This window comes from Perissodus microlepis, chromosome 13 (assembly GCF_051167445.1).
Source record: "Perissodus microlepis isolate ML-2025 ecotype Zambia chromosome 13, ASM5116744v1, whole genome shotgun sequence".
NCBI lineage: Eukaryota > Metazoa > Chordata > Actinopteri > Cichliformes > Cichlidae > Perissodus > Perissodus microlepis.
Window position 1 is genome coordinate 11585578 of NC_140473.1, and position 13439 is coordinate 11599016.

At 41.0% G+C, this 13439-nt stretch overlaps 2 protein-coding genes across 2 annotated transcripts; one reads left to right on the forward strand and one right to left on the reverse strand.

The window, feature by feature from the left end:
* Nucleotides 1-551: 551 nt before the first annotated feature.
* mrps6 (mitochondrial ribosomal protein S6) lies at nucleotides 552-6314 on the reverse strand. Its single transcript, XM_084948903.1, has 2 exons — nucleotides 5840-6314; nucleotides 552-672 (listed from the first exon to the last, which is right to left on the reverse strand). The coding sequence occupies exon 1, from the start codon at nucleotides 6176-6178 to the stop codon at nucleotides 5846-5848; it is 333 nt and encodes a 110-aa protein (XP_084805029.1). The 5' UTR covers nucleotides 6179-6314; the 3' UTR covers nucleotides 552-672; nucleotides 5840-5845.
* Nucleotides 6315-6659: 345 nt separating this feature from the next.
* On the forward strand, nucleotides 6660-12610 carry nolc1 (nucleolar and coiled-body phosphoprotein 1). Its single transcript, XM_084947847.1, has 14 exons — nucleotides 6660-6812; nucleotides 7105-7160; nucleotides 7753-7904; nucleotides 8015-8124; nucleotides 8225-8339; nucleotides 8427-8554; nucleotides 8678-8780; nucleotides 9178-9297; nucleotides 9407-9496; nucleotides 9591-9845; nucleotides 9969-11096; nucleotides 11226-11353; nucleotides 11427-11510; nucleotides 11618-12610. Exons 1-14 carry the CDS (start codon nucleotides 6702-6704, stop codon nucleotides 11774-11776), a joined length of 2739 nt encoding a protein of 912 aa, XP_084803973.1. The 5' UTR covers nucleotides 6660-6701; the 3' UTR covers nucleotides 11777-12610.
* Nucleotides 12611-13439: the final 829 nt, after the last annotated feature.

A 13439-nucleotide genomic window follows, 5' to 3' on the forward strand; every position in this document is an offset into this window, starting at 1 on the left:
CTGCCTGATTTTGTTTAAACAATTATTGCACACTTTCTGTAAATCCAATAAACTTCATTTCACTTCTCAAATATCACTGTGTGTCTCTTATATGATATATTTAACTGACATTTTCTTTTATTGCAACAACCAACGATTTATACAGGAAAATAATGACCATTAACAAGGTTGCCCAAACTTTTGCATCCACTGTATATACATAAAGACATCAGTTAAGTTGGCTGGCTCTTTTGTTAGTAACCTGGTTAATTCAATGTTGTCTTACACAAAATAAATACCATGATTGTGTACTTATACTTTAATTGAGATTTAGGCAACAAATACTGCTCAACAAGGAACCAAGAAAGTCCAGAGAGAAAACAGAAGCAACAACAAGCGGCTTTTTCCCCAGAGACAGTTGATCAAGTTTTAATGGCTTAAAAAAAAAAAAAAAAAAAAACCCTGCATAAACCACACCTAAAATAAAAGAACTGAAACTTCCATCACATGACTAACCATCATGTGAAGCAGTGTCTCAAATGCTTGACAAAAAAGGAAAAGTGCAAAATGGATAGAAAAAAGTATTTTATTATCACATATGATATTACATCCAAGTCGATGCATGCAGCTAATGAAATAGGTGAAAGAAGGAAGTGTCACATGATTCATCTTCTGCATGTGATCTGTTGGAACCTGCGAAAGACAGAACAAACATTATGTAGGGCTAAACGTTACAGCAGAGTCAGCATGAACCTGGGATAAACAACACACTTAAAATGTGCAGTGAGAGAATACTGAGCATATTAACAATATCGATGACTCACTTTGTGTTTGTCTACTGCGTGTAGACATGTTCAGAAATATTGTCACTGATCAATAAAAGCTGCTCATGGAATTCAAAGTTTCATGTGATCTTGTATAGATTTCTATTCCTGTGGCTTCTGTTAGTGCAGTTAAAGTTCACTCATGTGAGCCTGCGGTGAAGGTTTTTTTCCATGAGATTTCTGTTTTACTGTCCATTTCTCAATCAACAAGTCAGTTCGTTTAACATCAGTAGTATTTCATTGAGAAATACTAAGAAATACTTTAGTCTTGAGCTATCAGAAATATTCAGAAGAGAAAAAAGGCGAGTCTTTTGACAGTTGAGCAGCATGCAATATTTGTCAAAAGAACCAAACCTTTTTAAGTGTATTTGCGTGCCACATTAAAGTCAGATTTTAAACTTCTTTTAACAATGTTAAAATCAAAACAATATTAACAAATGCAGTAATTTGTCCATCTATCCAACCATTTTCTTTCACTTATCCACTTGTGTATCTTCTTGGAAGGTGTTCTGACAGTATTGCATCTCCTGGATGAGGTAGATTTGTTGTGTGTGTTTAAGTGTGGTAGTGTAGCAGTGAGTGTGTGTCTATAAAAAAGCATGTGATGGCTGCAATGAAGAAAAGCGAGCTAATCGGGATTCTCTGAACTGAGGTTTGGCCCGCTATTTGATGCGACGTTTCCTGCTGCAGAACACAGAAGTTCTGATAGCGTGGACGTAAATAATTAACATTAATTACTAATGTTAGAATAATTCAGGGGCCAGCCGAACAGCACTGGGTAAGTGGTTCAAGTTTTATTGGCCCAATAAGACTGCTTTATATTTTAAAACATTAATAGAATGTAATTAGTAGACTTGAAATAAGCCTTGAAATAAATAGGGTGTAGTACACCCCATGCCCCCCCCTTTAGACTCACCCCTGCTTACTGTTGGCATCAGTGTGACAGAAAGGATGGCTGTAGTCAACCTCCATTAGGCTGTCTTATTTAAACATTGTATGAGACTAAGTTAAAAGTTCAGTTGCATAAATATAATTTTATTGTAATTTCTATAGCTTTATTGTAGATGTGTTGCTGTGTTAAGCAAACTGCAGTGGGTGGGAGCAGCTAGAAAGTTCACTTTTCTTCCTGTTTGCACTTGTTGATCAACGGTTTTGATGAAGGACAGTTTTTCCCAGTAAAGGCCTTTGTGGTGATTACAGGAACAAGCACTGCTATTTTGAACGTTCGAAACATGTTTTCGTTCACGCCACCTGATTGCACCATCTCTGCAACAGCTCCGCCCCGTGGCTTTTCTGTCTTATTTAAAAAGATATTTTTAATTGTCATTCTTTTTATTCACACATGTGATCCTAGATATGTTTCTAATGCAGGTCTGTTTTTAAATCACAAATGTGGGAGAAATACCTCTTCTTACATGGATTAAATGAAACATCGGAGAAAATAATTTCTCCTGGGGAAGTTTTTTTAATGGAATTATCCGAATTACAGCCCTAGTCAATATTAACGTGTTGTGACAGGAGCAATTTTCACCTTTGTTAACTGAAGGGAAGTGCTCACCTTTAATGACAACTAAGAGCTAATCAGCACAGGAAGTGTACTTATTTCCTCCTAAATGTATCAGAGAACGCAAACAATAGTGTCTTTTGTTCTCTACAGTTTAAACAAAAGCACTCTGAAATAAAACAACACCGGCTTCTGATAAGCAACCACTAGGGCTGTTCGATATAACGATATATATCGGATGACGATATAAAAACATCTTCATTTTATGCTATCGTTTGTTTCGTGGTGTCGCAAAATAAACTGTTTACGGCAATATTTTTTCATCGTTCTGATGGTCACTGTAGTGGCTATATTAATTTCTTAAAGTTCCCTCTTTCTCTTATATTTAATATAACCACACTACTGACAAGCGCCTGTTTTTATGCGTTGTCGCTAGCAACAGCGACGGTAAAACCTTCGCGTGTCCGCTTGTTTATGTTCCACGTAAACCTTTCACAATAAAGCTCAAGATCCTGTTGAGACTTTTCAAAATAAACTGAATCACGTGAAAGAGCAGATTATTTACGGATGAGAATTTAAAAAGAGCCGCCAGGTGCTAAAAAATAAACCTTAGACTCAAACGTTAGAACAGGCAACCCACAGCACGCTGTGTAATAAATACTAAGAAAACAGCCGCTGTTACAACTTATCTCTAAAAATGTATCGTTTCATGCATCGGTTAAAACACTCGACTCCGGGTAAAGGACGCGCAGCTGGAAACACTTCACGCAAGTCGAGCTGCCCGAGATTCACAGAATTTACAGAAAATGTTACATTTTTGTGATTTATATCGTTATCTGGACGATAGAATTCTTATATCGGGATATGAGATTTTGGTCATACCGCACAGCCCTAGCAACCACCACTGTCGATCAACACAAATACTGATGCATAGTATTGTGGTTATATTAGAGCACCACAACGACTGTATTAAAAGGTCAGTTCAGACTTAACAGTAAAACCCCCTACTCCCAGTTCCTGTTGATTATAGCATTTTAACTAATAGTTTAATTAATCACTTCATGGCGAAAGAATACAGACACTTATTAGTAGAGGCTGAAAGATTTGTCAACTGTAATTATCAGGCATTATTGTCCTATCACACATATTTCTGTTGGAATATATGTAGTGAAGCTATTATAATATCATTGTGTATGCGTACACGTCTAGTTAAATCCATTTCAGACAAACAGATGGAGGGAGGAGAAGGGGGGTGCTTATCTGTTTTCATGAGGCACGAGGGAGCTCAATATTTTTACTTTAATTGTTTTCTGGAAATAATCAATCATTTAAATCCTGATTAAATTGCTTCAACAATGACACCTGCAGGCAAGGCGAGAGATGACAGGGCTGTGTCTGTAGGTGTAGGGGGTAGATGAGGAGGACAGCACAAACTCAGGGCAGGACCTCTTATTAGAGCTTAATACACATCTATGTTTGTCTGGAGGATCTCATGTGGATCTGCTGTTGTTGCAGACATGCAAAATGATCCTCCCTTACAAATCAGCAAGCAAACGAAATAAATACAGACACTGTGTTTGTGCAAACTAATCTTATATGAACCAAATGTATGAACTTGTAGTAAAGTAATACACTCACATATTACAGGGATGGTGACTAATGAACTGATCATTTATTTAGAGGATTATCTTTGTGTTTGGCTACTTCATGTGTGATGGCCATGTCCACAAACACACAACTGAAATACTTTTGTAATATTCATTCACATTTTTACACTCCTGCCTCATTTTCACAATAAGTTAGTTTGCAGTCACTAAAGCTATAAAGCAAACAACTGGTTTAATGAATTTGGTTAATTTGTTTTAATACATTATCACACTATATCATATTCCTTTCTGGTATGAGCAAGCGAGGAGGCTGAGGGTGGAGCTGGTTTAGGTACAGAGTTTACAAACAAATGGACTTAACCATCGTTTGTAACCACATGGGGGAGTTTGTTTTTTCTAATTATTGTCCCTGTGCAGCGATGATGCACAGAAAAGGAGGTCAGACACCAACTAGGGAGAATCAGAAGGACAAACGGAACAATACTGTCATCCCTTATGTAGCAGGTTTATCAGAGAAACTCAGGAGTCTTCTCCAAGCACGAGATCCCAGTGCACTTCAGACCCAGCCACGCACTCAGACAAAAACTGGTTCATCTCAAAGACAAAACTACCAAACAGAAACTTAACAACGTGGTGTATGCTGTACAGTGTAGCGAGGAATGCTTTGGACAGAGAAGACAGATGGTTTGAAAGAGGAGTGAAAGAAGCCATCTATGTCCACTGTGAACATGAGCAGGGCTTACAAAACTAACAGCGTCTGGACTTCTTAAAATTGCTTGAAAACGTTTCACCTCTCATTCAAGAAGCTTCTTCACTTCTAATGTCAAATGGTGGAAAGTCCCATATTCAAGTCCTATGGGAGTGTCCCCCTAAGAGTGACATGGATCCCCTAATGTCCACTGTGAACGACCCTCTTTGAACAGAGCCCATGGCTTACAACACCAACTGTCTGCCATCCAGTTTTGAGATCCCTTTCCAGACGCCTTAAAGCCCACTCACATCCTGGGCCTTTTGACCTCAGAAAATCACATGATAGGGTGAAGCCTTGGCTGATTGTGACCTACACCCGTTTTCACACCTTAGCTCATGCAATTAGGTAGAGGATCATTAGGGGGTCCATGACACTCTTGGGGACACTCCCATAGGGCTTAAAATCCAAGACTCTCCACCAATTGCGCTTAGAACTGAAGAAGCTTCTCAGATGAAGGGCAAAACATCTTCAAGAAAACTTAAAGAAGTCCAGACGGATGACTGAGAACATTCACAGACACATTGTCCGTTTTTTTTTTTCTTTTCTTATGTGTTTAAAATGCTTTAAATCATTTACTAGAGGTTGTATTCGGTTGCTTGTTCCCTGATGTCCAGGATCACAGAAGTGACTTTTCCCCTCAAATAAACAGCGGTATTCCTTTCTGTCTGGGCTATTTAAAGGTCGAATTAATCATCAGTGCTAAAACACTTTATTACATGCATGAGGTTTGTTCTCATCCACAGTCCACTCTGTGTGTGTGTGTGTGTGTGTGTGTGTGTGTGTGTGTGTGTGTAAGCGATTTTCTTCAAGAAACCACTGATAAGTTTTCACTACTGTAAAAACTAACCTTCTCTTTGCTCTCCTTCTTGGGCTGTACATGAACAATAATGGCGAACTCACAAATGCAATAATCTAACTGTAATGGTTGATTTTCTTCAGATTTAACATTGTTCTGACTCTAGACATCGATTGGGGCTCTACATTAACTACTCAACTGTGCTTCTGATTGCCATTTCTCTAATGGAGTTAAGTGGCCGATAAAGCAGAGTATTTCATATTTTACTACAGCCCAAAAATACACGCATGTAACAGACAGCTGTGGTGATAAAACAGCACTTTGTTTCACTCTGAGCACCAGTGATTTTAAACACCTCCGCCATTCATTAAGCCTTACATTTAATCACTTCTGGGGTCCGCAGCAGTTACTGTTGGGGACCTGGGCGTCTTTCTTCAGCACAGTGGGCCTCACAACGTCCACATCACGGTGCAGGTGATCCAGTACGCTAGCGAGCATGCTGGGAGCTGCGTAGAAATCCACCAGAAAGTAAGTCCCTCGGCTGTGCCTCTGGTTGTGTTTGGTCATTCTGTAGGGCAGCTGTCTTTCTCCCAAGTTCTCCAGGTCTCTCACCAAGGCGCCCCGCTCCATTAACGTCTCCACCGTCCTTCGCAGAGCTGCCGCCGTCTCCGGACGCTGCATCTGTTTCAGGATCAGGGCCAGCTCGTACCGAGGCATGGCTGCAGCTTAGTAATACCCGACTCACACGTTTAATTCAGCTAGAACTGGGCTGTCATTGCCACACTGCTCAGTTGAAAGGCGACATGTTATGACACGAGGGGCAGGCACGAAAGGTCTTTAGTGATGACGCATTAAGCGTGCGCCTTCGCGGGCAACAAAGCTTACTAAATATAAAAAATAAGAGTCATTTATTATTTTTTTAAAGGTGGCGTTAAATCTATAAATAAGTGTATTTCAATAATAAAAAATCGCGTCTTATTTAGCATATCCACATATTTTACTCGTATTGTTTTAGGAAATTAGTCACGTGAGAGCAACCCGAAATATTTGTAAAGTTTTTTAAAGGATTTTTAAAATCACAATTAGTCAGTGGAATTGTGTTTTATTTAGTTTTCTGACATTTGGAAACCTCTAGAAACTGGTATTTATTTTTTTACTGAAGCGTGGATACGTCGACACCAAGCGCCTGCTCACAAGTGCCTGATTCCGTCACTTCCTTTTCCAGAAGAACGTGTTGAAGATGGCGGCGGAGAAGTCGGTACCGAGTGATCTTTTCAAATGCGTGTACTCGTTTCTGGTGGAGAACAAGTTCACCAAAGCGGCTCAGGAGTTCTTGAAAAAGACTAAAGTGGTGAGTAGCCTACGCTGTGTGGCGGTGTGTGACGGGCACGTCCTGTCGCCGGGTACTAGACGTTAGGTCCAGGCGGCACGAGGGGTAAATACGTACAGGTTACCGAGCCGGTGAAGTTAGCACGTGTATCAGCTGCAACCTGCTTTTGAGCTAATTAACGGTCTCAGTGCGTTAAAGTGTAAATACTGCAGCGTGTTTATACTTTTTAAATTATGATTTGTGGAGTTTTAGTCACAAATTCAAAGTGCTGCAAGGGAATTATTAACTTACTACTTCACGTGTTTCTCTACAGGCTCCGCAAGATCAGAATGAGGAGAGACTCGTCAATATCTACAACTTCTGGGTGAAGTGAGTTGCTTATTAATATTTTTTTTATCCGAGAGGGGTTTTTCAAATAAAAATATGAAACACATGACCAAGCTGACTTTGTGTCGATAAGTATGTTCCTTTAAAAATGTATTGGTACAATAGAAATTCCTCTGCTGCTCTCCTAGTGTCCAAGGGTCTGTTAACACTCGTTGAGTTTGAGGATTATCAGAGAAAAATCTAATACAATATAAACACAACCCTTTTGTTGTTTTACAAATTTGAAGTGCTTTTTGTTTAGACAAATGGGAAATGAAATGGTTCTTATATAGCACTATACTACTCGAATGTTCAAAGCATTTTATTCAACATGCCAAAGAATAGTTTACCATGCAGAGTGGAGGGATTCAACCAGTCTCTCTCTCACTAACTCAGTGTTCAGTTTTTTGCCCAAGGACACTTTGGTATGCAGGCTAACGACTAAGGCATTATTATTTGCATATCTTTCTACTCTGGGAAAGGGAGTGCCTTTTATCCCGTTGAAGTTTTCTTTTTAACGTTAATATAGGGTGGTGTTGCATACTGTGTGTTAATATAATTATGGGCTGTATCATTGAAACTCTACTTTAAATAGATCTCCCGAAGCCAAAAAACGAAAGGTGCCTCTGAACTGGACGGGTCCGTCAGCCAAGAAGGCAAAAGCCAGCACTGAGAGCTCCAGCAGTGAAGAGTCAAGCAGTGAGGATGAAGAGGCTGCCGCAAAACAAACTAAAGTAGCTCCTGCAGGTATAACCTTCATATTTGATATGGATAACTGAAAGGGTTGGCTGAATTCTGCTAGTAATGTGCATTCTGAAACGCTGTGATATTACATTTTTCCTCATTCTACATTTTAGCAGCCAAAAAGGGGCCTGCTAAAGCAGCAGCTACTAAAGCTGCATCCAGCAGCAGTGAAGACTCTAGTGACTCTGAGGAGGACAAAGCTCCTGCAAAGCCTGCTGCAAAGGTAGAAGGAAGCATCAGAATCAGACATTCTCATGATAGCCTGTTATTGCTACATTACCTTGCCCGTTATCCTTTTATTAAAATGTAGTGTCTGTTTGTAGGCACCTGTGAAACAACCTCCTGCTGCTGCAGGTAGCACAAGGAAAAAGGATAGCAGCTCCAGCAGTGAAGAGTCTGACTCTGAGGAAGAACAAACCGCCAAAGCTCCTGCACAAAGTAAGTCTATATTGAGTAATTTGTTTAAGTTAAGATTGGGAAAAATCTTGGGTTATTTAATTTACTGTATGCATTTCTGAATAACAGAACCCAAGGCTGGTGCAGTCACAACACCCAAAGCAGCTGTTGCTGCCAAAGGTGCAGCTCAAAAGAAGAAGGAGAGCAGCAGCAGCGAAGACAGCTCCTCAGATTCTGAAGATGAGAAGCCAGCCAAGGTACACAAGGCCTTCTTTATGTTGTTATGTGTTGTTGATCGTCTCACACTCAGCCAAGTGTGGTGTGTAGCGGATAAATGCATGCAGCAGATATTAACAGCATATTTCCATGTGTTCTGTCAGGCTCCAGTCAAACCAGCCCCAGTAAATAAAGCTGCTGCTGAGTCAAGTAGTGAAGACTCTTCATCAGAGGATGAGGCTCCTCCCAGCAAAAAACCCAAAGCAGGTGTGTTTTCATGCTTTCTTACAACTATACAAGCTGCACAGTAACAAAAGTCTGGTTTGGAAAGATGTGAGGCACACTTGCATCAGCGACAAACCTGGGAAGTGAATCCCAATCAAGTCTTTTTAGCCTATTACTGATGTGCGTAAGTTCGACAGCTATATGAAAAAATAAGTGAGATTGAGTTCACACTAATTACAACAGTCCAGTTTTGTCCATATCATGATCATAACACCAGTCTGCTCTGACTGAATTATACCCAGAGCTGTTCACTTGGTCATCTCTGGAATGATCTGTGATTATCAGAATCAGATTACTTTATTGATCCCTAGGGGAAATTATTTATTAAAATATGTTTGTATTTGTTTTTAATGCTGATGATCTACATTTGTCCTTCTAGGAGCATACAGTGCTGTACCACCTCCTGCTTCAATCCAGAAAGCTCCTGCTGCACCAGCAGCAAGCAAGGCCAAGGACAGCGACTCTTCAGACAGCAGTGATGACGACAAAAAGGTGGCAGGTAAGTGGGTTCCTTTTTTTTTTTTTTTTTTTTTTTTTTTTTCTTCCCCCCCCACCTTGACTTCTTGGTGTTTATTGTTGGATGTCTAACAGCATTTTAACTTGCACAGCAAAACCAGCCCCCATAAAGTCACCTGCAGCCAAACCTGGAGCATCCAAACCTGCTGCAAAGAAGCAGGAGTCCAGCTCAGAGAGCTCTGGTATGGATCACAAACGTCACTCGCTCATTTCCCATCTTAAAATGATGATCAGTTTGTAACAGTGAATGTTTGTAAATGTCTCTCATCTTTCTAGATTCCAGCTCAGAAGAGGAGACGGCCAAGAAGCCTGCAGGTAAAGCAGCCCCAGTCAAACCTTCTCCTGCTAAAGAGGTGAAGAAACCTGCAACAAAGGTGACTCCTGCTAAAGCGGCTCCAGCTAAGTCCGCTAAAGATGAATCCTCCGAGGAGGACTCCAGTTCAGAGGAGGAGGAGGCAGCAAAGAAACCCCCAACCAAAGCTGCACCTGCCAAGACTACGCCAGCTCAGAAAGACGAGTCCTCGAGCTCAGGTAGGAGATGCACATTTTGGGTATTTAAGCTTCAGAAGTTGTTAAATATGACCTAATATAATTTCTGTTATTAACCCTATATTGTTTGCAAACCTTCATGACAGCATTGATCTTGTTTTCCAGATTCAGATAGCAGCTCTGAAGATGAGGCCCCAGCAAAGCCTCCCACAAAAACCGCAACCCCATCCGCAGCTTCTGGAGCATCTAAACCCCAAGCCAAGGCAGCAGAGACCAGCTCTGATTCGGAGGACTCCTCTGAGGAAGAGCCAGTGAAAGCCAAGCCTGCTAAAACGGCTACACCAACTTCAAAGCCTGCAGCAAAGCCCCCTGCAGCAAAACCCCCTGCAGCAGCAGAGAGCAGTTCAGAGTCTGACTCTTCGTCTGAAGATGAAGAAGAGCCTGCTAAGACTAAACCAGCAGCAGCTAAGCCAGCTTCAAAGAGTTCCACCCCTGCAGCTAAGCCTGCTGCTGCAGCAGAAAGCAGCTCTGACTCCGACTCCTCATCAGAAGATGAAGAACCGGCCAAGGCCAAGCCAACAGCAGCTAAGCCTGCAACACCAGCTTCAAAGAAGGCTACTCCGGTAGCAAAGGCTACTCCTGCAGCAGAGAGCAGCTCCGACTCTGATTCCTCCTCTGAAGATGAAGAGCAGCCAGCCAAGGCTAAACCTGCAGCAGCTAAAGCTGCTACTTCAGCCTCAAAGCATGCTACACCTGCAGGAAAGGCTGCTAAACCTGCAGGAAAGCCTGCCCCGAAAGAGAGTAGCTCAGAGTCCTCTTCTGAGGATGATGAAGAGCCAGCTAAGACCAAGCCAGCAGCAGCTAAGCCTGCTACGCCCGCTTCAAAGCCTGCTACTCCTGCAGCTAAGACTGCTGCTGCAGAAGAAAGCAGCTCTGACAGCTCAGACTCAGAGGATGAGGCAGCTAAGAAACAAGCTCCAGTTGCTTCCAAGAAGCCCGCCCCTGCAGCTGCGAGAACAACAAAGGCAGCGTCTGCAGTCAAAAAGGCAAAAAAAGCAGAGGAGAGCAGCTCTGATTCCTCAGATAGCTCTGATTCAGAGATGGAGACCCCCGTGACTAAGCCTACAGTTGCCAACGGCAAGGCAGCAACTCCCAAGACGGCAGCAGCATCAGCGAAGGTTGCAGCAAAGCCAGCAGAGTCGTCATCCAGCGACAGCAGCTCTGAGGAGAGTTCATCAGATGAGGCTAAAGTGCCACGTAAAGCAGCCACTGCACCCAACACCCCAAAAAACAGTAAGTCTCAAACATCTGGTCATTAAATGGGGAAAAAAAAAACTATCACTTAACTGTTGGTCCTTAAGTGTTTAATATTTATAGAAGTGTAGTGTTTACTAAGTATGAACCCCTTTTCATCTGATACAGGTACTAATGGAAAAAGAAAAAAGGATGAAGAATCATCAGAAAGCGAAGAGGAAGAAACAGATTTAAAAACACCAAAAAATAAGAAGGCCACAACCACACCACAGACTTTCCCTAAAGCCAATAAGAAGGTAAGACCTGCACAAAGCTAGAATTGAATTAAAGTGAACTGAAATAAGCTGACTGAAACATTTTGTTTTCCAGTCTACCAACGTACCCTTCCGTAGAATAAAAGACGACGAAGTAAATGTGGACCCGCGCCTTGCAGACAATTCGTTTGATGCAAAGGTGAATTATTTAGTCATAATAATCATTTTTACAGGATTACTGAGCATTATAGTTGTTGAGGTGGCAGATAAAGAGAAAAAAAAAAGATTGTTTATGTTCTATTTCAGATGGGAGCCAATGGAGACTGGGGCCAGAAAGCTAACGATGTGCTCAAGTTCACAAAAGGCAAATCATTCCGCCACGAAAAGACAAAGAAGAAAAGAGGAAGCTACCGCGGGGGAGCCATCTCCACTTCAGTCAACTCCATTAAGTTTGACAGCGACTGAGAAAGTCCACAATCTCCCATTTCAACTGTACTGTACCGGACAGATCAGGAATACAAGTTGTCTGCTCAAACCACCCTCCTGTAAACAGTCTCTCCAGCAGTAGCAGCAGCACACTAACAGAAGATGGTCCATCACACTGAACTGGCCCTTTGATTCGACTTTGCTTTAGTCTGTAATGGAGTTTACATTTAGCAGAGCTGTGGCAGCAGGGAAATGTGCTCCCAACTGTGACATTACTTATAGCCACTAGGTGGCTGCAGCCACTGGCTAATGGAGAAAATGTTTGGCTCTTTCTGCTTGTTTTCACAACCTCCTTTCTTCTTAAATGGTGAATGTTTGTAACATTAATCAATCCTCTTGTCTAGGTGTGATCGAAATCAATCCATCTATACGTGTTCTTCATTTTCAAATTTGTTTTTTGTTTAATAGACTACATGGATTCTTGATGTTTGTCTCTCTCTCTCTTTTTTTTTTTTTTTTTTTCTTCTTTGTCCACATTTAAATGTGAAGAGGTTTGGGGCTTTTTCTTAACATCACAAGAAAACCTATCAAGTAGAAATTTTATACTGTATTTATTATGTTTTATTCCACTTCAATCTTTAAGGGCCTCTCAAGGTCTTTTCTCTGTTCAAGGATTTTTTTTTCCCTTTGGATCCGTTCCCTTTGTTAGGAAGTCCTTTCAGTCCCTCCCTGTACTGTTCAGTGGTATTAAGTATGTAATTCGAACATAAAGCCATGCTTGTTTCAGTTATTTGATTATCGTATGAGATCCTGTGTACCACTGTCATTTTTTTTTTTTTCACACCTCAATCTGTAAATAAAGACTAAACAATATACTGGTGATGATTTCATGGACAGTTCACTCACTGTTTGCTCAGCTGACAGTTTTACATGTGCACAATTGGAGAGGAACTCCAATTTTTAGTATCTGCACATACCAAGTTGTGTGTGCGTGTGTGTGTGTGTGCTGATATTGTTGTTGGCAAATTAACAGTCTAGAAAGTACATGTTTTTAAACGTTAACCCTTTAAACCCTGAACTGTGGAATAACAGCCAGAAAAAAATATTTTCTTTTTAAATGGAGTGCTTATTAAACCTTCAAATGAAATAAATTAATTTGCATATGTTTACATTTGTATCATATTTGCTACATCAGGCTTTATTTTTTGCAACTTATTCTTTAGAAATATACTTTGCAATTGCCACTAGGTGGCAGTGGAGTAGCACTGCCCTCAGCGTGACGTTTAGTCAACGTATGTAAACTGTCACCCGATTCCTCGGGGCAGTTTGTGTCCAGACAGCTCATTTCCTGTTTGTTTTTTTCATCTGTTGAACACAGATGCATAAGTCTGTCATCTCAAATGAACTGAGGCCTGTTAGATCAGCATGTACAGCTAAAGGGATATTCCAGCAATTTAGCACCACTCTGAAAACAGAGATAAAGACTCAGTTCTACACACCACATACTGTCCATGCTTAGATTTCAGGTTTTATACCAGATGATCAGGGATTTTTTTTTTCTCAATTAAAAAAAAGACCAGTGGAGATGTTTGGTTTTTTTGTGTGTTTATTTTTCTTTTCTTTCTTTTTTAAGCACTTATCTAGATTGTACGCAAGGGTGGGGACAAGCCTATCCCAGCTGTCATAAAGTGAAAAGGTGCGC